This window comes from Xiphophorus hellerii, chromosome 7, assembly GCF_003331165.1.
Source record: "Xiphophorus hellerii strain 12219 chromosome 7, Xiphophorus_hellerii-4.1, whole genome shotgun sequence".
Lineage (NCBI taxonomy): Eukaryota > Metazoa > Chordata > Actinopteri > Cyprinodontiformes > Poeciliidae > Xiphophorus > Xiphophorus hellerii.
This window is the reverse complement of record NC_045678.1, coordinates 5,091,911-5,115,236: the sequence shown is the minus strand read 5'-3', so window position 1 is coordinate 5,115,236 and position 23,326 is coordinate 5,091,911. Positions and strand designations below refer to the sequence as shown.

General features: G+C 37.8%; 2 protein-coding genes and 1 long non-coding RNA gene across 3 annotated transcripts; all 3 read left to right on the top strand.

Moving 5' to 3' along the window:
- Window positions 1-466, top strand: LOC116723254 (uncharacterized). The gene is made up of 3 exons (XR_004339943.1): window positions 1-167; window positions 243-324; window positions 421-466. It is a non-coding gene; the product is annotated as an uncharacterized LOC116723254 (long non-coding RNA).
- Window positions 467-1,702: 1,236 nt separating this feature from the next.
- Window positions 1,703-5,360, top strand: LOC116723252 (uncharacterized). The gene is made up of 8 exons (XM_032568013.1): window positions 1,703-1,720; window positions 1,890-2,118; window positions 2,212-2,276; window positions 2,448-2,597; window positions 2,724-4,587; window positions 4,700-4,768; window positions 4,891-4,983; window positions 5,108-5,360. The coding sequence occupies exons 2-8, from the start codon at window positions 1,905-1,907 to the stop codon at window positions 5,323-5,325; spliced, it is 2,673 nt and encodes an 890-aa protein (XP_032423904.1). The 5' UTR covers window positions 1,703-1,720; window positions 1,890-1,904; the 3' UTR covers window positions 5,326-5,360.
- A 13,101-nt stretch (window positions 5,361-18,461) lies between these two features.
- Window positions 18,462-23,124, top strand: LOC116722713 (uncharacterized). Its single transcript, XM_032566918.1, has 4 exons — window positions 18,462-18,521; window positions 19,415-19,450; window positions 20,252-20,440; window positions 21,193-23,124. The coding sequence occupies exons 2-4, from the start codon at window positions 19,420-19,422 to the stop codon at window positions 21,594-21,596; spliced, it is 624 nt and encodes a 207-aa protein (XP_032422809.1). The 5' UTR covers window positions 18,462-18,521; window positions 19,415-19,419; the 3' UTR covers window positions 21,597-23,124.
- Window positions 23,125-23,326: the final 202 nt, after the last annotated feature.

The following is a 23,326-nucleotide window of genomic DNA, read 5'->3' as shown; positions in this document are numbered from 1 at the left end:
TCAGGTTATGGAGTTATTGCCACCAAAAACATTGAGCCAGGAGAATTCTTGCTGGAGTATGTTGGAAGACATATCTCTGGCTCTGAAGGAGAGGACCTGGTTAAAGAGTACTCAGCTGAAAATGCAGCATTTTTATATTTCTACAACTTCCAAGGACAAAACTTCTGGTGAGTACAACTGCATGAACGTCCAAACTTTGAATCTAAGCCCAGGAATAAGTATAATTAATCTCTTTTTTTCAGCATTGATGGCAGTAAAGATACAGCAAGACTTGGAAGATTCATAAATGATGATCACATCAAGCCAAACAGCAAAATTAAAATTGTAAGTAACACAGTCAAAAGTCTCTGTTAATTTAGTAACTATTTCATTTAACAAACTGAATGAAATAATTTGTGTCTGTACCTATGTGACCAACAGATATTGGATAAGCAACAAAGACCACATCTGTGTATATTTGCAATCACAGAAATTCATGCAGGAGAAGAAATCGTCTACAACTATGAAAACCCCAACTGTCAATGGCGACAGGTATGTAACTATTATTTACATATATTTATATTTTATTCAAAACATGTTTTAGCAAATGTCATGAATCTCAGATATTACTTTTTCATCTCTCATTTTTATTATATTGTTAATGAGCTTTAAGTGGCGTAAATGTTTGTAAACATGTTAAAACTCAAAATACAAAAATACAGTCAAAATTTAAATCAAACCAAATTCTGTATAATAATGTAATGCTGTAATTGTTGTTTTTTAGAAGACAACTTCATTCTCTTCTACTGAACACATGGAAAAGAAGGTAAAGATGTGTGGAAGTTTTTTCTTCATCTATATTTATTGAATAAATTCATAAAATGTTCCTATTATGTTTATGCTGTAGCAGAAACATAATAAATAAGTTGATTGGTACTCTATTGTCTCATTGTTGTTGTTTTTTTGCTTAATTTTAAAGGAATCCCGATGGAAGAGCTCACTAGAAAGTCTCAAGTCTGAGTCTGGCGTGATGGAAATTGACGGCCTTGTATTCAATCTAAACATAAAGATTGCAAATGGATGCAATGGACCAGAAGTCTTTCCAGGACTCTTCTGTAACGGCCCTGTGGCAGTCAAGCGATTTCCTAAACATATCAACAAAAGCCAATTGGAAATGGCTAAATTTCTATGTTCAGACAGATTAAAAACCAAACATCTGTTGCAGCCCCTTACTGTGATTGAAGACACTTACTTGGCCTATTTAGTCTTGCCTCTTTGTGAATATAATCTCAAAGACCTGATTGAAAATAAAGATTTTCCCGAGAGACAAAACCTGACTGAGCAGTGGAGACTGGAAATCTGTCAGGAGTTATTGCTGGGACTTCAGGAATTCCACTCACATGAAATGTTGCATGGAAATCTGAAGCCTGAAAACATCCTGTTTGGTAAAGGAAACTTAATGGGCAAACTGTACAGTCATTTTATTCACAAATGTTGATAATCAAAATGTTAATTTTGATAAAATTATGTTTTGATATTTATATGACTAAAGATATGTTATTTGTCTACAGATATCAACAATAAAATGTGTATTGGAGACTTTGGAGCAAGCAGAAATGAGGATCATGGAGACACTGCATCATTTTCACTGCAATTAGGTGGAACTTTGTCCTGGGCCAGTTATGAAGATGAAGATGTTGGAGTTAGAAAAAGCAAATACAAGAAGGAGTCAGATATCCAGGTGTGTTGAGCTTAAAATGCTCATTTAGTTGTATACTACATACTAGGATTGTTTGTTGCTCTATGATTTTGTTCAATCATTAATAATAATAATAATCAGACTTATTATTATTCACTCTGCATAGTTTGACTTTGAGGACATGGTTTTAATGTAATCCGTTACATTTTAGGTAGCAGGATGCTTGATGCATTACATCCTGACAGATGGACAACATCCCTTTCAACAAACAACACCATACTTCAAGAATGCCTTTGGGATATTTGAAAATGTCAAAAATGGCAATTTCACTCTTCACTGTGAGGAAAGATGGAGCAGCCAAAGAGATATGATTTCCCGGATGCTGAGTAGATCACTCGAAGAACGTCCCACCATTGAAGAAGCTCTTCAGGCATTCATGTGTGAGTACTATTGCTTTAAATATATTATCTAATCTTATGGGCTAAAAGCACTATCTTATGTAACTCATGACAACTGATTAACTGTATTTACAGGTTTGGCACATCAACCTGATTATACTGCAACCATGAACAACGGTGGATGTGAGAATCAAAATAAAGTAAGTAATTCTTTCAAGTAGGGTAGGCTAATATAACGTTAGTTATCTGTAAGAGACTAAAGATTTTTCCACAGTAGAGATTTTGTCTTACTTTGTATTCCACTGCCTAAATATATTTATTGTCACCTGATATAGACATGTATTCACTATTTGTTGTTGTTATTATTACAGGATGGACCCCCTTCAACAAATTCCTGCCCTGAAACCTTTAATGACATGAACATTCCAGAGAGTTTGGTCACAGATCTGCCTGGCATCACTGCCAGTAACCCGCTGCCTTCATCTCTGCCGACAGAAGAGGAATTTTCTGAGTGTGAAATGGTAATAAAGTGTTTAATTACTTAAGTAGTGGTAAAGATAGTTATAAATGTATAAAATAAATATGCATGTATGATATTATTATCTTGTTTGCAAAGTAATTAATAAATAAACTACATTTTCTTTCAGAATACTGAAGAACAAGTTTCCCCTGCTCTGGAAATGTCAGATCAAGAAATGAATGATGACCCACAATCGGAGGAAGAAGAAACTACAAAAACTGAAGTAATCCACAGAAAACCATCTTCTAAAACTGAGCAGCATTCAAATGGCAGTAACTCTCAACAATGTAAGATCACAGTAAAAATGTCTTCAAACACTGCCCATCAACGTATCTATGACAAGAGGAATTATTGTCTTTTCTGTGAGAAGCCTTATGCAAAAATTACAAAACATCTGAAGCAGAAGCATTCACACCAACCTGATGTGGCCAAGGCACTCGCACAGAGGAAAGGATCAAAAATGCAATCCTTGCTTTTTAGCAAAATAACAAACATGGGAAACTATGAACACAACTGTTCTGTCCTGTCCTCTGGGGAAGGACAAATCATCCCAAAAAGGCAAGCAACCCATCAATCAGCTGGAACCAACTACCTACCTTGCAAGTTTTGTTTTGCTATGTATGTCAAGACAGATCTCTGGAGGCATTATAAGCGTTGCAAACTCCGGTCAAAAGGAGACATGGTCACAAGAAAAGTTCAGGCAAGTTCTTCCATGATGTTGCCCATGGATATTGCGATTTCCATTGGACTTCAGAGGGTTCTCCAGGACATGTCATATGACAATGTATCTCAGTTAGTAAAGGCAGACTCCCTTATTATTTCACTGGGTGAGAGAATGTACCTCAGAAACGGAGAAGTTGGACGACATCAAGCAGACATCAGAAATAAGATGAGGGAACTTGCCAGACTTGTTCTGATGGCAAGAAACATTGACAAGGATGTTGTTTTTTTGAAAGACTTGATCTCTCCAGGAAAATTCAACACAGTCTTTGAGGCTGTAAAAGAGATGACTGGGTTTAATGAGTTAACCAACAGATTCAACGTGCCTTCAACAGCACTAAAACTGCGGCATTCTCTTGTGAAAGTGTCACATATTTTGCAAGGAGAGGCACTGCGTCAACAGAATGTTGATTTAAAATCAAAAGCAGAGGAATTCACCAAGTTAATTGAACTAGAATGGAAAACACATGTATCATCCAATGCCCTGAAAACGCTTCACCAGAAAAAATGGAATACCCCCCAAATACTGCCTTTGTCAGAAGACATCAAAAAGCTCCAGGACCATCTGAAAAACCTCCAGGTGGTCTACAAAAGAAATCTCACTGATAAACCAACAGCAAAATCATGGAGCGAACTCGCTCAAGTCACTCTGACACAGCTAATACTGTTCAATCGTCGTCGTGAAGGAGAAGTTTCAAGAATGGAACTCAGCACGTATTTACAAAGGAGCCAACACGACATGCATGATGAAGTTTTAGAGAGCCTTTCAAAGTTTGAAAAAAAACTTTGTGAGAATCTCACCAGAGTAGAGATACGGGGGAAAAGGGGCCGCAAAGTGCCTGTCCTGTTCCCAACAAATGTAAAAGAGTCTGTGGAACTTCTGATTAAAACTAGAGAAGAGGCTGGGATTTCCCCCACCAATCCCTACATTTTTGCTCGTCCATATTATGGATCCCAAGAGAGCTTTCGTGGATGTGACTGTTTAAGACGGTTTGCAGAAAGCTGTGGAGCTAAACTCCCACAGAATCTCACATCAACCAAACTACGGAAACATCTAGCCACAGTTTCACAACTCTTAAACCTACAAACCCACGAACTAGACCAGCTGGCAACTTTCATGGGACATGATATTGAGGTCCACAGGGAATTTTACAGACTGCCAGAGGAAACAATCCAAATGGCAAAAGTCAGTAGACTTCTTTTTGCTCTGCAAGGTGGAATGGGTAAATTCAAAGGAAAATCCCTGGAAGACATCACACCAAACATCAACTGTAAGTAAAGGATTTCAAATACGTCTATTTTGTATGAAATATGCAATTTGGACACTGTCGGCAAAAAAATAAATGTTGTGTTTAAATATTTACTGAAAACATTTTGTTGCAGCTGAGGAGGAGTCTAGTGACTCAGAAGCAGATGTCCAATCTGAGGGGACTGTTAACAGAAGTCAAAAAGGTAATTTTTATTGCTCCTGTATAGTAATGGTAAAGGAAAAAAAAAATCTGAACTTAATGAATAGTTTTAAAATCATATTGTTTCAATCTGATGTAAACTTCTCATTGACACATATATTTCAGAAACGTCGAAGGATAAACACTGCAAGGAGAGAACTTCATCATGCAAGGCAGCTGAGGGCAATAAAAAGTCATCATTGGCATCAAGTCAAAAGGGTATGTTTTTCAGTTATCTCTATAAAATACTGCAAATGAAAAACCTTGACTTTCATTTCCTAAATTTGGTGTTGGTGCTTTTTATTAATCAATTTATTCCTTCTCTTCCCTCATTTGCTTACAGGGAAATCCAAAAGGCCTTGGTCAAAGACAGAAGGAGAAGTCATCATCCAGCATTTCAAGGACCATCTAAAGGAACGGAAGATCCCTGGAAAAGTGGACTGTGAAAGATGCCTAAAAGAGAATCCGATCCTAAGGGACAATGGGAGAGACTGGAAAGCAGTTAAATATTTTGTGCACAACAAAATTGCAGTTGTAAAGAGGAGCTTGTGCCAAGAATAACACCACAAATGCTTGGAACCAGAATCCCGAACTGCTTCATGCTTTGTAACTGTTTTTCACTGAATAAAGTTGTTCCATGTTGCTGATGGATGATGTCAGTTCCAGTCTTAACAGTTAATCATTAATTAACGGTTGACCTGTTGAAGACATTTAGGATGAAGTGAAGTGACTCAAACTGTAGCATCATTGTTCTAAGAAGATTGAAAAAACAAACACTTTTTCAACACTTATTGGCACAAGTTCACTCTCAGTACATTGGTTATTTTGGGTTAGACCTGCATACACTGTACGACTAGTATTTAGGTCAGTTTTTAGTCAACACAAGACAATCACCAGAAAAGAAAACTTTAAACACAATTCAAATCATTAACTAGAAAATTTCTGAAGAAATTTTAACGGGGCCTGCCAAAGTGTGCCTGTCGGTTTGCACACTTCGTGGGCGTTCTGATGCTACAAATTAGCATCAATGCTAAAGTAAGCTACAATGTACTCAATAGCATGTGGAGATTGACAAACATGTTGAGTAACATGGACTTATGCCATTCAGTATGTTGAAATTAGTGTACAAGTTAAAATGAGCCAAACTGCTAACATTAGCCAAAATGCTGTCAGTAGCATGTGGAGCATCACTCCATTCAGTGTATTAAGCATGGCTAATAAATAAGAAAAATAGCTAAAAGCTTCTTTTAGGGAAAAGGCTAATGCTAATGGGGGCAGTGAAATGCAAAGGTTTGTGCTAAGGTTAATTCACTGTCTTGTGCAGCAGGGCAGTGCAATAACCTGAGAGAAAAAAGACAGTAAAGGCTAATATTAGTTAGCACTACCCTGAGAGGAATATTTAGGCTTTTCTTTTGAAATTCTTTTACAAAACTTAATGCGGTGTCACTGTTGCTCCCCGTGATTAAGCTCATAATTACAACCCTCTGTACTGAATAGCTCTCTGATAGCAGACAGTGTCCATAAACAAGTTTACTAAATATTGTACAATAAATGAAAACAGAGATGTAACTTCTATGATGAATATAGATTAGCCAAAAACCCTCCAAATTACAAAGAAATACTTCTACTTCTGGTGGGCGACGGAAGTAAGACCCTTAATCGTTTCCCCAGTAAGCGGAAACGATTAAGACCCTTAATCGTTTCCCCACTAAGCCTCCCAGGAATAAGGTTGATAGAATGTTCAATTCCAATGGTATCAATGACATCAGCGGTTATGACGACACTCTATGATACCACAAAGGAGTCTCTCTCTTGAATGTAGCTCACAGACAGCATTTTTTCAGACCTGTTCCACAGTTCTATCGTGACAGATCACTCTTCAGAGCACGTTCGAAATTAATTGAAACAAGCGGGATATCGATTCCAGATATTACACGCCTTTCAGAGAAGCAAGAATTTACCACAATATAGACATGAAGCAACAACAGATTGTTTGTGAACATGAAGCTTTTCCAGCTGAGCTTTCATGGGTCGACATGATGGACCTCAACATCCAAGTCGACTACGACACAGTCATTTCTTTTGAAGATGACAGCGACAGCCCCATTAAACCGGAAGATGAATCAGCAGAGATCCAGGGGGAATCAGGTCCTTCTGACAACTTTGAGATTCCAACATCATTAGAAGTCAAGCAGGAAACAACTCCCTCTGCTGGCTTCGAGATCACCCCCTCAGTGGAAGCTGGGGAAGAAACAAGCCAACACGTCCTCGATCTCACAAAGCAGGTAGACGATCTTAAAAAAGAATTGCAGAATAAGATTTTTGATCTCCATGAGGAAAGAGACCGAAGGATTGCATATCAGGCTGAAGTCAAATCACAGCAGGAGGAGATTCAAAAACTGCAAAAAATGTTAGTAAAAGAACATCACCTGCGAGTCAAACGTGAACATGAAAGAAACGTGCCAGAGATTAAAGATGTGTCAAATGTTTCTTGCTCTTCCAAAGTTACAGCCGACAAGAGCATTCTTCAACAGCTGGAGTACTTCAAGAGGGAGGCTGAAAAATACGCCTTCCGCAACAAAGGTCTGATAGAAGTCATGGTTGAAGAATACAGAGTGAGACTTAAATATGAGGAGCAGCTCAAAAGTCACACTGAGCAAGCTTCCAAATTCAAAGCACAGGAGGAAACGATGAAATCTCTGCAGGGTCAGGTTGCAGACCTGAAGGTGAAGTTAAAACTTGCTCTGGAAAACAACCGTCCTAGAGTCTCCACCCAACCAGAGGTCCCCCTGCAAATAGAAGGCTCCCTACGACCAGAGGAGTCCAAGGAAAGACAGACCTCCAATCAACCAGGGGTCTCCATACATAGCGTGGCTCGGCCTTTGCACCGACCCACACCCAGGTTGCAATCAGAGGAGTCCACGCAAAGCCAAACCTCCACACAAACATGGAGGTCCGAGGAAAGACATATGTCCATGCGACCAACCTCCACTGGTTGCATGAAGGGGCTTCATGTTGGCATTGGTGTGAAGGCCAATCTATGCCCGGCTCGGCCTTTACGCCGACCCACACCCAGGTGGCACTAACCTAGGTCACTATCCAAACCCAGGGTTTGCTAACACTCGGCATTAATTGCTTGATTAATTCAGTGGTTCTCAAACTTTTTTCAGTGATGTACCCCCTTAAAAATATATTTTTAGTCAAGTACCCCCTGACACGGGCAAAACATTTTTGGAATAAAAAAGAGGTACAGTGCTGTAAAATCACTGTCTGATTTATTAAAGCCAAACAACTTATATCAGTGAACCTGACAAATACATCCATATTGCAAACATTGCATGGTTAAACAAAAAAGAAAAACAGAAGACGGTGACCACCAGGAAGGTATAAAACCAGTCAAAACTGAAATATGCAAAACGCTGCTAATTTATATTGGTCTCTGTAATGGTACAAAATTAAATATATACATAAATAATAATTCAGTGCATGAACACACATTTATATTTTATCGAACTTTTTACAAACTAATTTTTCCCAAGACTTATTATGAGGAGCCTACTGATTTTCTAAAGATATTTTGAAAAGTGTGTGTGTGTGTGTGTGTGTGTCACAAAATGCAGTGTGGAGTTTCCAACCTACATTCCCCAATTCCAAAAGTTTAAATTCACTTGACTGCAGTGCAGGGATTCTGGGATATCATTGTTCCCTCTCATTGTACCATCATCCAACGTGAACCTCTAGACATTGTTGTAAATGACCAAAATAAATCACAGTAACACACTTAGAGTCATTTAGAAAAGTCCAGGGCTGGTTGAAGGTCGCTGGTGAAACATTTATTTATTTCTTATTACATTAATGATTGATCCACAACCGCATGCTTTGGTTATGTTATACTTCCAACAACCACTCCAATATGTTCTGTCAAGGCTTTTGTCACTGCTTTGTTTAACTTAAGTGCAAGGTGTCAGAGAAAGTTTTAATCCAGGTGAAGATTTCTCAAATTTTACAAACAGTTCCTTAATGTACTTTTAGTGTCACCAAAATACACTTAAAAAAATGTGTCTTTTGTAACCTAAGTTATTTAGTTTTGTCTTCACAGCTGAGATATATGCACAACAATAGTGTCATAGTTTTGTTCGTACAAAGGCCACGTTTATCAGCACCACAGACCCCTAACCATTGTTGACATTCTCTCCTAGTATTTTTTTTTTTTTCTTTTTCAGTTTTAGTGTCCGTCGCAGCAACTGTGTTACATGGTTTGGAAGTTAAAATTTTAAATATGTATTTGATCATATCTCTACTTTCAGCTCTCCCCCCCCGAATCTGGAATCCTTTTTGAATCATCTTATTTTCCGTCTCCAGCCCTGCAGGTTCTCTTTGCCTTGTCAGTGACTTTCTTCTATCATAGATTTTATTTGCCCACTTACAGCTGAAGACTTTATGACATTTCCTTTCAAACAGTCCTTATTTTAGTAAGGCATGTCATGAGCACAAGTCCAACTATCCAGACATAAAGGCTAATATACATTGTAAAAAACAGAGAAAGAAAAAGTAGATCTCACTTCATCTGCTTTGGAGAAATTTCCTGCTCCATTTATTTCCTTTTTGCTGTCATCTTTATGTTTTCTACACTGATTGTATTTTCTGAAATCCGATAAATTAATGGAGGTTGAAAGTCATGCAAGCTTTAAATCAGATTTTGTAACCTCCTTTTCTGGTCTATTAACTTTAGTGGGCAAGGTCGCTTTGACCTTGTTCCATTCTACTAAACTCCATTACAAAGGACGTCTTAATGTCACTTCTTTTAAACCTTTTATAAACACACATCTGAATAAGGAGCAAACACCAAACTGCAGAGGTCTTTACTTTTATGTTAAATTGAAGTGTGTTTATGGGAATTGTCATTAAATACCAACTTAAAGTGGAAGTTTGAGAAACTGTAAGATTTTACATCTCATTTTTGTTTCCTGCTCTGCCCTCTGAGGACGTTATAAAATGAACTAAAGACCGAAATACCTCATTAAAACTTTGTCATCGTCACCTCTACAGTGATGGTTTGAATGTCTGTGAAGAAGTTATTCTATAATTTAAAGTCTGTCAGCATATTCGTCAGACATCAGGTCACTTGATGTCAATTTCTGGAGAATTGAATCGGAAAAAAATGTAACCAGAAGTTAAAAAAACAAACATTTCGGTAGTTTCTTTCCAATGATATTGTTCTAGTAGTAACCAAGTCATCATTGACTTTATGAGGTCACTGCAATTGGTGATCTCATAAATAAAAATTGGTCACACAAAGAGAGCAACTAATTGTCTCAGCAGTAATTAATTTAAATGCCAATCAGCATCTTCAAGAGTCAGCACAGGTCTATACTTCCTCTTTCACTTTTTCTCTTCATCTTCAATCTGGCAAATTCCAAACGATCTCTTTAGTGATGATGTCACGGTTGCCATGGTTTCATCGGTAATGAGCTGAAGCAGCTGCTGTGACACCTGGAGGCTACAATGAATCCAAAATGATCGCTCTAACACACCCTAATTGTATCACTGGTGTGTTTAATTTGATAAAACATTGTGATGCACAGATTGGTCTCGTAGGGTCTGTGTAAGTGGACTAATGCAATCAATTTAGGAAACCCATGTTAACATCACGCTTTTGGTTTGCGGTAAGTAAAGGTTTAGTAGGTTGTAGGTATTGCAAAAAGGCCATCTGTTCCCTAAACCTGCTTTATTCCAGACTCCGCATACAACATGGTAAACCAGTCCAATAAAGGGACAACTTTTTTTTTTTACAACTTTCTGCTCTTTAGCTGTGTTCAGGCCTGCAGTTCATTATAGTTTTCTGCATTCTCATTCCCTAAACCAAAGAGCAGGTAAAATAATATGAAGGAAAGAAAGTGAATACAAGTTAACAGAGAAAGATGTTGCAAATACCTCATGTGGTACCTAGTGATGTTTTCCTGCTGAGGAAGCAGAGAATGAGGGACTTTAGGTCAGGCTCTCCGATCTCTGGTGCTGAGGTCACTGATGCGTAAAAAGATTCTCTGTGGGAAAATACCAAGTGGATGAGACTCCCCCAGAGTTTAAGACTCTGGATGTTGTGGAGTTGTATGGATGATGCAGTTCTACAATATTATATCAGGAACAGTTCCTCTGGATTGGGAGGCTGGGGTGCTGGTCCCGCTATTCAAAAAGGAGGACCGCAAAGTGTGTTACAACTACAGGGGGATTACACTGCTAAGCCTCCGTGGTAAGACTAGGACGTATTCAGGGGTTCTGGAGAAGAGGGTTTGTTGAGTAAGTGAAAATGTTTCCCAAGATGTTTGATGCTTTTACCAATCAGAGACATGTATACAATAAAATAATTGGTCCAAGCACAAAACCCTGCGGTACTCCACAAGTAAACCTGGAGGGCAAAGAAGATATATCATTCATATGAACAAACTGGAATCCATTATCTGCGACCAAGCCAGTGCTATGCTGAGCTCTGAAACCTGACTGAAACTCTTTAAATGCTTGCACACTTAATTAGCAAGCAGATGTTCAATATGGACAGAAGACATATTTAATACTAATGTAAAACTAACCATTTTCTTACATGATAAGCCTGCCTTGTTGTCTTGCAGTGCACTTCCTGTTTGAGCTATGAGACATGAAAAATTCATCATTCAATAAAATTTCCAATTCTTTAACAATCCTGGGCCTGTGAAGTTGTGTTTAATGAGACGTTGGAGCAGGAGGCTCCAGAGGTTTTATTGTTGACAGAAAATTAGGTACAGAAACTGGCATCCTGAAACCAACCTAGGAGGCAGAGGTGGCAGATTAATGCGGCTTCTTCGAAGGTGATTAGGAAGGATTTTGGCACCTCCTTACTGTTGCAGGGGGTGTAGACGGTCCAGGAGAAGGTGAGCATACCCACAGTGGCAGGAAGCAGCGAGCAACTGAACAGATGCAGGTATCTGTCGGTTTTCTAGGGTGCAGCAGTGGAGTGAGAGTGTTGGGGGGGAGGGCAGGCAGGAAGATGAGTGAGAGGAAGGACTCCCACGTAGGCGATTCAGAGGAAGCAGCCGGAGGAGCCTCGTGAATGTCGACCTTTCCTCAGCATTTCAGAAGTGTGCATAAAGGCAGAAGAAGATAGAATCTAAAATAGCAACATCCAGCAGAGACCAAAAAGTCCAACAGATGAATTTGGCAGCCCCATCAACTCAGCCCATTGACCTGTTTGGCTCAGGACAAGCCGTGAAAGAGGACAGGCTTTGTCTAAAGCGTCTGTGACTCATCTAATTGATGCGACTGCTTAGTGGTTGACATTTTGTAAAGGCACACGCTTCACAATGGCCGACGCCGCAGGATGAGTCAGCCCAGTCGGGGGAAACACTCAGCAGCTTCACAACTCAACGTGTGAATTTTGAGGCTCCAGCAACCAGTGGATTTCTCTTCATTCAGCCTCAGCTCTGCATGACAGACTGGGAACATGTGTTCAATTAATGTAGGAGTGTGATGGACTCCTATCACACTCTGAAATGCATGCACTAGATTTTACAGGCATTTACTACAGTCGTTATTGTAAAGCAATATATTTTGACTAAAGTTTGGTTCTTGTGAAGAAATTTTGTTTCTGTGTGCAAAGTAAATTAATGTAAGCATCCAAAATAAAAACTAGAATGTTTGGAAGCACTGCTTTGAAAAATCATTGATCTTCACTTGAGAAATAAAAAAATAAAAAAATAAATTTCATAATGGAGCCAATAATTTTTAACCTGATACAGGAAGTGACATTCACATTCACATCTCAAAATATATTGTCTGCTTTTATTCTATTTAGTGTGAAGATGAGTCAAACAGTGGCGTTGTTTTGCTGTCTGCTATGTGCTCAATACAAAAACGTAATATTCGCTGAACCCAACCACCTCAGAGTTCCCTCCTTTACCATCAGGACACAAAATTGCTTTACAAATCTGAAGAATCAACAGATTGAGGATTTATTTTTTTTATCTACTGTTGCTGTCCTTTTAGATAACTCTTATTGGGTGTTTTTTTTTTCTATCTGTGATGTTTTTAATTAGATTTAATCAATCAGGTTTTAATTAAGTTTATTTGTATAGCACATTTCAGCAACAAGGCAAAGTGCTTTAAATCATGAAAACATAAAACCATTATAAAAACATCAGTCACCCATTATAAAACCAGGAACAGACATTACATTTTTGTCAAGTGCAGTCATCAAAATTGACTGTATTTATTGTTGTTCAATACCTTTATGACTGTATATCTGTTTTTAAAGCAGTAATGATGGAAACCACCTGATTTAAAATGATTAGTTTTCATACAGAACAGAGTTTTGAAGATGGGGAGAGGAGCAGAATAGCCACCAGGGGGTGCTGCAGCACCCTCCTCACCCCTCACTGGTTCACTACTGTCTGAACTGTTTGGCTTCAGAGTCTAACAACCAGACCTGATGTTGGAATATAGTGCGTTGTGTATGAAGCTGTCAACATAATATTGCATATTTTAATGTGTCATTAGGCATCAAAACATTTGGGGGGTTTTGTAAGCTTCTTTCTGCATTCTGTGTCTCAGTTTCCACTGCTGAGTGTGAAGCTCACTCTCCCGTTTGGTAAAGGGTTTGTGATTGCACTTTAGATGCACTGCAACTTCCTGCACAGCTGAGCTTTAAAGATTAAACGGATAGCTGCGTGTAAAATGAATTTAAAATGAATTTGCGAACCATTCGGATTAGAGAAACATAAAAAAAAAGTCATATCCGGTGAGAGTTGAACTCTCCAAAGGTTGCATTTCGTCACCAATTTCTAGGGTCCGTCAAGGTGTTGATGGGATCCGTTTTGGTGGCCTTAGGACCACATCTGCAAAAATCATTGCTTTTTGCAGATGTGATGAGGTCCTATTGGCTTCAGCTGGCTGTTTCATACTTGGCTGTTTACTGAATGTAACTGTTTAAAAGCTTATTCAAATATTTTTTAGTTAGTGTCACGGCACAGTCACATTTAGCTTATGGCAAAAATTACCAGTCACAAAAATCCCCAAGGTGTAATGGGTTCGATCGGGTTCGACCGTGCCGTGTGTCCAGCCACACACGGCAAGAGCAACACACCACACACGAACCGATTTCTCTCACCGACATTCACATTTCAGACAGAAAATCCCGTAAAACAGCTTGTTAGCTTATCGTTTTGTGACGCTCTAACAAGTTATTGAGTACAAAAAAGTTGATTTTGCACAATATAATTGCAAATTCAATTGCTGTATTACCCCACCTATGAGTCATAACGTCATACCTGATTGGTGAAACCTTTAAAAAGTTAAATGTTTGGCAACAATCTGGCAGAAAATGACTGTGTGAAAAGAATGAATTGTCTGTCTTTTCTTTTCTGCTACAGAAACGATGCCGGTCGACTGTCAAAAACCAACAATACACAATTTCCCCAGCAACTGCACGGCTTATTTGTTCTGCTTCCCAGGTGCTTTAAAAAGTCTGAATTTTTCCAAACTAGCACACTGCTTTTCCTAACAGTACACGGCGGAGAGAGAAACGAAAAGAAAGGAAGGAAGGAAGAAAGAAACACCTTGGCTCAGGAGATATTTCTTTGGCAAGCAAGTGTGAGAAATGATGAGAAGAAAAGAACATTGATCAGAACCTCTCCACCCATTTTCTGTGGCTCGGCGGCTCCCTCCTGTTTCCCACAGGCGCTTCGTGCGGCTCGATCGTATCTGCTGTGGCATTAGGCTGAGGGGATGTTTTCATTTTTATCAGCGGAGGATGCAGGCATTTTGTGAGGTCACCGCGCTGCTGTCGACTTGGTAAACACATCCATCAGCGCAGCGGCAGACGCTGAGACGTGAACCCACAGTCACAGTCTCTCTGCTGTGCCTGGCGCTCAGGAGTCACTGTTTTCACCTCGTCCTCTCAGTGTGCCTCAGTGTGACAGACGATACAGGACGTTGTCGCCCGCTGCGCCGTCATGTGTGTCGCACTTAATTTCACTTTTGCTGATGGTTAATAAAAACGTCAACTGCTTGAATTACCCTTAATTACTTGAGATGAAGGTTGTCACTAAACCAACAGTGTCCCATGTTCTTGGTCTTTCCTGAAACCATTATTACTCAGTTAACTCATGTATGGTGGCCCTGAAGTGCAAACCACGTCAACAAATCACTAGCCTGGCCACTGCCTTCCTGCACTATTCAAATCTTTCAAATCTTGCTTACAGTTCAGTCTGGGCTTTTTCCTGTTCACTAAGATTCCCTGCGGTAGAATTTTTAGCGGGCCAAACAGAAAACAGAAGGAGAATTTGTGAACGATGACGCCGATTTCCTGCCATTTTAGAATTGTAGTTGAGCTAGCTAGCTAGTTTTAGCAACGGCAGCGGAGGAAGTGAATGAAGACGTTCAGTCCATCCAGATATTGAATTAACATCAACGTCTCGGCTCTTCTCTCTTCGCAGCGGAGGACTGTTGTCTACAGCACGGGCAATATCTGGTAAGCTTCATAGCGTCAAAATGGCGCGTTACGTAAGTCATGGGAAAACATTAGCGACTGGGTAAAATTTAAAACTTCAGCATAGCTGTTGCCTCCAGGAAGCAATCGCTTCTTAATAACCTAGAGTTCAGATTCTCTGGACGAAGTGAAGGGCTGGTTTTACCAGGCTAACAAATCACTAACAACTAGAAATTACAAAACAACATTAAAACATAGGAAGAGGATTGGTTCCGGTGGGAAACCAAAGAAATCGCTGATTGGACGACACCAGTTTTGGCTTTAGAACTGGAGGTTATTTTGGCTTTAGCATGTTTGTTGAAAATATAAATGACATCAGGGATGGAAATGTAGCTACTGCTATCCAAGAACGTTTTGAGTTAGGACATAATCCGAAGCTCAGCTCAGTTCTTTTTGGCACTTTGGGCAATCCATAGGTCTGTGACTGTCTTCTTACCTGTCTAAACAAAGATGGAGCGGACGCCAGAATAATCTACGATCCTACATCAAGATGGTGTCGTCCAATCAGAGATGTCTCAGGTTTCCCACAGAGACCTACCTCTTCTGTTTTATTAATGCCATTGTGTTTTCTTAATTTGAAATTATGCTAATTTAATGTTGTATTTTGTGTTTTTCAATTTAGTTGTTTAATGATTTTTTGAAGTGATTTGCACAGGGTTCCTTCATTTTCCGCTCTACTGGTATTTCTTAAAACACCAAAAAATTACCCTTTAAAGATTGCCATAGAAATATATATATATTTTTTTGCTTTATGTCATGATTGCTATTTTTAACTTTGTTAAATTTGTAACCTTTCAGCGTTAAATCAGTGGCCAATAAACTGCTTCTCCAGGAAAAGAAATAAAAATCTTCAAAAGATGATTATTTTCCCATCCCAAATATGCAAATGAGTTTTCATTGTGGTGGTGTGCAGGTGGAGTCGGGTTATTGTGAATACCTGGCGTTGTTAAAGTTGACAGCCTGATCCATTAGGAGCTTTTGTGCAAAGTTGTTTGTAATTAAATTGCTCCACCTGTGTCCTTTGGATGCAAAAAATGCTTTTTAATAGATTGGCAGGATGTTTTTTTTTATTTTTTATGAATGCAACTGTCCTCACCAGAGATGGCAAATATATACTGTATGTTTTATGACTTTTTAACCCCTAAAATGCCAGATTAGTGATTGGAATATCAAATTAAAACAAGTAAACCACCCACCACCATACATAAATATCTGATTTTTTATTATTTTTTTTCTCTTTGGAGAGAAGCTGGGTGAATATGGAGGACCGAAACTGACAAAATTAAAAATAAGTCTTTTAAAGTATTTTAGTGTTTTTAATCTAGAGCAGATTAAATATGCATCTGACAAGCAGAAGTAAATAGAACCTCATATCTATCAGCACTTGTTTATGACGCTAAGTCATTTTTAACATTAAGACTGATAACCACTGTGATTTTATGAGAAAGCAAAGCAGCAAAACAAAATCAGTAAAGCCGCCAAAGAAAATGGAGCGCGCTGACTGTAGTAGAATAAAATAAAAATACAGATTTCAAAAGTAGAAGGTTGATTATCACAACAAACATGGGGGCATTTCTCTGTCCACATCAGTCTTATGTAGTCAATAATCTACAAATACATTGTTAAAAAAAACACTCTATTGGGTTTTTTACTCATCAAATTGATGATTTAGAAACATTCCAACAGGAAATGCTTCATATCCAGGGTAAGTGAAAAATGCTTTGTAAGGAAGAAGCTGCCCTGGTTGATGGTGATTGTTCTGTACAGAGAGAAATAAAAGCCATCACTACCTGTGATTTCCATAACAAAATGTTCTCAATATTCACAACTGTGGAGTTTCCATTAATTAAGAAAGGTGATTAAAGTCACACGTGAATAAGCTTGTTCAACAAAAACGTGCCGCGTCATCCTCCTCCTGCCACTTCCTGTCGTCTTCCTCAACATCCCGTTGTTGATCATGTGACTCGTTTGATGCAAATAAAGTGTCTCCTTTGCGATTTGGCAAAAATAAACCAAACCTTCGATTTGGCTAAAAAAAAAAAAAGAAAAAAAAGAAAGAAAAAAAAAAGAAATACCTCATCCTTGTGCCAAAACATTTGATCAAAAAACCAGAACTTTTTTGAGAATCCTATGTTTCCGTTAAGCAACTTTATTTTCAAAATGTCAAATTCTGCAATTATATGGTCAATAGAAACGCAGCTTGTGCTGGAAAAAATGTAAAGGAGTTTGTATTTTGAAGCCTAAACAAAAATAACCTTGAGAATGTGGCAACAAAACATATTTATTAATCTTGGAATACACAATTTATAGGTTATTAATAATGAAACCATATGAACCTGTAGATGAATCTGCAAATCCGTGTGAGCGTCTTCTGAGCTTCAATTGAAACATTTTATGCTTAGATCAGGACAGCAGCTCTTGTTTGTACTAAGATGAATAAAACAGGGTTAAGATGTCTGCTTTGCCTCTGGGATACAATCTACAATATTAACGTTGAACCTCTGATCACTCTTAAGTTTCTGATATTTGCATTAAGATCAAAGCAGCATTTAAAAAAATGGCTTAAACTCATGAATGTATTCTCTTCATATCTGCTCTGATCTTCCTCTGATCCTCCTTTTTTTTTTTTTTTTTTTAGTCTTTTATCTATATTAAGTCATCATTTTTACATGGCCAAGCACATAAATCTGAGTTCGTGTGCTTTTCTGTCAACCAGCCTTACACATGTGTTCAGAATTAACATTTCAAAATCTGGATATTTTTGGAGAAATGGACCAGCCACATTTAAAGGAGAAGAGGCCTGAAGGAAGCCAAACACGAAGTATTGACACCAGTGCTTAAAATTTGTGTCTACGCTACTTTCCATTAAATATTTAAAAATTCAAAGAAGGCAAGATGACTGTAAAAAGTTACTAATCCACCCTTATTGAGTCCAAGTCAAGTCTCAAGGGCATGACTCTTAAGTCGAATCCAAAGTATTATCTTTAAGTGTTAATGTTAATGTCACAGATTATGCGATATGATATGAAAATGTTAACTTTATGTTTCTCGACTGTTTTTGTAATTCATGCTGCACAGACTCTGTTATCTTCCGTTATCTTTCTCTCCAGGCAGCAGCAGAGTTTATTACCTGTTATTGACTTTCAAATCATCAGGACGAGGTTGATCTTCGTCTGAAAGTGAAAGTAGCTGAGTTCTCTTTCTCTCATTCGCGTTTCAGGCAGCAGCAGCTACAGCAAAGGTAAGCACTCCACACTGTTCAGAGCAGTTACTAAGTCCTGCTCACATTAACTTGTTGGACTGTTTATTTTGCACCTGCTGCAGCATCTTGTCTTAAACGAAGCCGAGCAGGAAGCAGATATGAACCCAAACAGCTCTAGTATTACTAGTGTGCTTACGTTTGTTGACATGACGACCTTGTTTCACATGAGTAAGGTCAGCTATATCTAATATAGCACATATTAATTAGCTGGTTAGATCATCTCTCGCTAACATCGCTGGGAAACGGCTTAATAACAAACTTGGGTTTTAGCCATTTACCTGGAAGGAAACAAATTCCAAGAATATATAAGATAAAAGCAATAAAAGTATTGGATAACTGAATATTAATCTCTGTCTGAAGACTCAATTTACCCCAAATTACAACAAGAGATCGTGTTAAGCCTGTCGCAATAAGCAATTCATCTGTTAGCATAATCAATTAATATTAGCTCAATAATTTCCATTTTGATGATTAATAATTTTTGAAGGGTAATTTTATTTAGAGAGACATCATAATCAATTTTTTTTAATGGTTTCAGTTGTTTGTGTTTATTATTATTATTATTATTATTATTATTATTATTATTATTATTATTGTGTCTATATATTGTTTTTGGTTGTTGTGTTATACTTTGGATATTTAAAATGTCTTCCAGTTCCAGTATGGACTGTTCTGCACATTAATTCAAGTTTATTACTCTTTGAAAGGTCATAATCATTATATTTGTTGAAAATTGTGTCAAAACAGCAATGCTACCGTTTATCGCAATAATTTTTGGGACAATTTATTGCTTAGCCAAATGTCTTATCATGACAGTTGTATCACACACAACAAAAAAGTTGCTAATTTTAATTTTTGTTTTTCAATTTCAGTGATCATGTGTGACGTTGTGGACAGATTGCGGAGAGGTCTGTATTTATCCGCTTCTGTTTTTCATTGTGTTCACAGGTTTTTCTTTTTGTTAATAGTATTTTAGAAAAGTTTATTGGCTCTGATAAGTTGGTCCAATGCTGTAGCAACAAGATTACCAAGAGCAGATGATATTTACAGCGAGCTTCCCAATGTTTACCAGTAACAAGAATAGTTGAAATTGCCGTATTTCAAAGTCAACTTCACTAAATGCACGATTCTGATCTGAATTCCAAGCCTGTTTTATATATTGTATGAAAGTGTTTGTGCTTCTCACTTCTAGATTGCAATCTAGTTGCAAATATTAAACAATATTTAAAATTTAAACTCAAGAACTGTTCACCAGCTGATCCAAATTTTGAGCTCAAAAATACCCAAAACTGAAATAAAGATGTCAAAATAGTCAAATTAGCTCCACTGCTCTTCATGATTTACATGATGTTATTCTCCTACAGACCTTGGTGTTATTGTCAGATGAGTATTTCAATCTGCCAGTATTTGTTTTTGTCAATATTAACAAATTATTTACTCAAAACAAGCTCTTATATCTTGCTAATAAAATTATCTGTACGTTAGTTCAGACTTATTTTAACTACACAAAGATATTTGCACTAGAAACTGGAGCAAAAAATACTTGGTAAGAATTTGTGTTTTTGCAGTGAAACCCAATAAAATGTCAGATTTTCTTTCTGAAAGCTCTGGAAATGTTTCCAAATTTATGATTCATTTTTTTAAAAAACTGCTCATCTGCATTATTTTATTGGCTTCTGTTTTTTTTTCCCCTGATTTTTATCAAGTAGACACAGTTAAGATCCGCGTGGTCACTTCTGGTCAAACCTTTGGCGCTCATGACGAGCTGCTGAACCAGCTGGAGAGGAAGTTAAAGCTGCTTCAGACGGACCGGGACAGAAGCAGCATCACCATGCTCTTCTGTCCAATCACCTCTCGAGTCGGGTCTGACGTGGAAGCAGCCATGAGCTCGCTGTCAGGTAAAGATTTTCACATGTACTACGAACTTACTGCGTAGCTTTTTTTTCTTTTTGGAGTAACGGGGTTTTTCTGCTACTTTTAACCACAGAAAGACTTAGACTTAGTTTACTGTCAGCACACAAAGACACAACAGTGAATTTGGTGTCGTAGCTTGCTTACCACAGTCAGGCTTTCCGCAAGCGTATTATAAGCCTGGCGGGTCACCAGGCTTCACTTGTGCCCCCACCAGGCTAATCATTGCTTATTTATTTAAGTTTTTCTTTTAAATGTATGCATTTTTTAAGACTTTATAGATGCTGAGATATTAATCTTCCAATCTTTTTATAACACATCATTATCAAGTGATATTTTTAAATTTCTTGTCAACTTTAAACATTTTTTAACTCAAAAACATGACGGGCCGTCGCAGGAATGACACCCCAACCACCGGACTTAGCAGGTTTTCTGGTGGAAACTTTGGGAGAACACAGAAAAAAAATTTCCAAAAATATATGTTTGACTGTAAAGACATTTATATGTATACAAGAGTTCAGGTGCAGGTAGAAAAAAAAATACATTAAAAAAAATTTATTAAATCTAGAAAAAATATACAAATAATAATATATTACTAAATGTATATCAGAAGCACCAATTACAACATTGAACTGTTACGACAGTCAGCAAAAATATTGAACTTTCAGATAATTTTCTGACTGGTTCGGCTACTTTTATTCACCACATGTTCTGTTTCTGTTTCTTCTTCTATGAACAGGAGATCAACCCGTGATTCTGGTCCTGATGCACCACACCAGAGATCCCAGCTACTCCACGGCCGGGACGGACTGGGCGGACGTCTATCCCAACGTCGTCTCCAGCGTTCATGTTCTCTTCCATGAGAGCGTGCCGGGATTACTGGCATGTTCCCAAAACAACATGGCGGCGGACCAGATGCTGAGAGTGTTGAGTTCTTACAGCAGTAGTTGCTGGAGAGAAAGTTCTTCATGGGATGTGAGGAGGGTTGTATTAATCTCCTTAGGAAACTTGATCAGGTATCATGAGATTTTTATGAGCGTTGGTTGTCTTTTCCTTCAGATCAGTTTGCGCAGACACACATCACGTTTTTATCTATGTGCTGTACCAGTGCTACGTTTCATTTACCGTGGAAGCTGTAAATGACATCACACTTGAGTTAACGTGGTTGGAGAAGTCGATATTGCAACATGGCAACGCCCAAGTTTTACAGCCAAGTAAGGTTAGGTAATAGTCTTAAACAGAAAACATTAAACATTAGACTATGACACCCTTAATATAAATTAGCATAAAATCTACCTGGTAACATGTGCAGGTGTCTGACTGATTTCTGTACAATGTCTTTATAATGACCTGGAGGAATGAAAGTACACAAAAATGTTACTTTTATTTGCATTTGCACCCGAGATTGATCGCATTACTGCGGAAAAGGGGCGCGCTAAAGGCAGCTTCGTAAACTGCTGCACAGCTCACTTTGATAGGAGCTTAGAAAAGTGTCAGTAAAACGGTAAATACCTTCACCAGCTGTGGATGGTTTCAAAAGCAGGAAGTGGTAGAAGGCCGTGACTCCTAGGATTATTTGAGGTCCACTTATAACTGTTGTAATTAAGTAATTTTCCAGGCTTGACATTTGCTTTTTAAAATTGTTTCTTATGTTTTTCGGCATGTGAAATTTTTTTAGTTAGTATTTATTTTGAGACTGTTTGTCAAACAGATGAACTTGGCATCACCTGTGAGACCAAATACATAATTACAATATTACATCTCTATGAATAATCTTTGGATTTGTGGGAGGCTAAACTAATGAAAGAACAGATTGTCGCATATTTTGTTGTTACTCAGTTTCTTTTATTTTCTGTTCATATTCTTGCAAGACTGAATAAAGATTTATTCAAGTGAAAATCACCAATCTATGTTTGGTAACTAAGAGTGACAGTTATTTAGGAGACGATACCTTTATTCCTTTTTATTGAATTTTCTTCATTTTTGACGGGTTTGATCTGCGACTGGATGGATCAATAACAGACCCTGCTGCGCTAAACTGCTTCTGCGTTACAGTCTTTTGAAACTTCAGCCCCAGCTCAGCCAATTAAAGGACCCCCTGTGGTGCTGAGTTCTTAATTATTAAATGTCTGTCTTCAAACAATCACCTGCTCAATTTTAAATGTTAATGTTAAAATCAAATATATGTAGAGAGAAAGCTGGAACTGAACTACAACGCATTTTATTGGAATGATTTGCAAAGTGGAAGGAAATGATGACCGCTTTTTTAAAATTTTTATTACAAGTGTTTTGTGAGTTTGTAATCAGCCCCTTTTACACTGAGAAACCTAAATAAAATTAACTGCAACCAGAAGCTTATAATTTATAGGAATGCGCCGATTCACTGTTGTCACTCCAGATAAGGATATCTCTGGTTTCATATCGACCGATACTGAGCCAAAACAGAAAAGCAGCAATTAATCGACTTCAAAAGTTTATTTTTTATAAACACAAATCTAAATGTACTGAACTACAAATGTATTCATAACTCTGTACCAGTGCTAACATAAATAGTTTCACAAGCCTGGTCAAACATGGAAACACACCTTTCATTGGTTCTGGCCTTATGAATGGGGCACGTTTCCATGGATACCCATGTTATTTTAAATATCAGAACCCATAGAAATATTAATATCGGATCAGTGCATTTTTTTCATTATTGAATAAATACAGCTGTTTTGAGAACATTAGTAAAAACAATAAAAAAATAATAAAAAAGCAGCTACACTGAGTAGAAACAAAAGAATAAAAAATAGTATTTTTTCCCCTTTCATTTAACAATTGTTGATAGATCAATAATGTTTTTGTTGCTCTATCACAAAATAATCTAAATA

Coding starts and splice junctions, on each gene's coding strand:
- LOC116722713 (XM_032566918.1), top strand. CDS start 19,420: ATGTGTGACGTTGTGGACAGATTGCGGAGAG. Junction 19,451..20,251: donor TGTGGACAGATTGCGGAGAG/GTCTGTATTTAT, acceptor TTTATCAAGTAG/ACACAGTTAAGATCCGCGTG. Junction 20,441..21,192: donor AGCCATGAGCTCGCTGTCAG/GTAAAGATTTTC, acceptor TTCTATGAACAG/GAGATCAACCCGTGATTCTG.
- LOC116723252 (XM_032568013.1), top strand. CDS start 1,905: ATGCATTACATCCTGACAGATGGACAACATCCCTTTCAACAAACAACA. Junction 2,119..2,211: donor AGCTCTTCAGGCATTCATGT/GTGAGTACTATT, acceptor CTGTATTTACAG/GTTTGGCACATCAACCTGAT. Junction 4,984..5,107: donor ATTGGCATCAAGTCAAAAGG/GTATGTTTTTCA, acceptor ATTTGCTTACAG/GGAAATCCAAAAGGCCTTGG.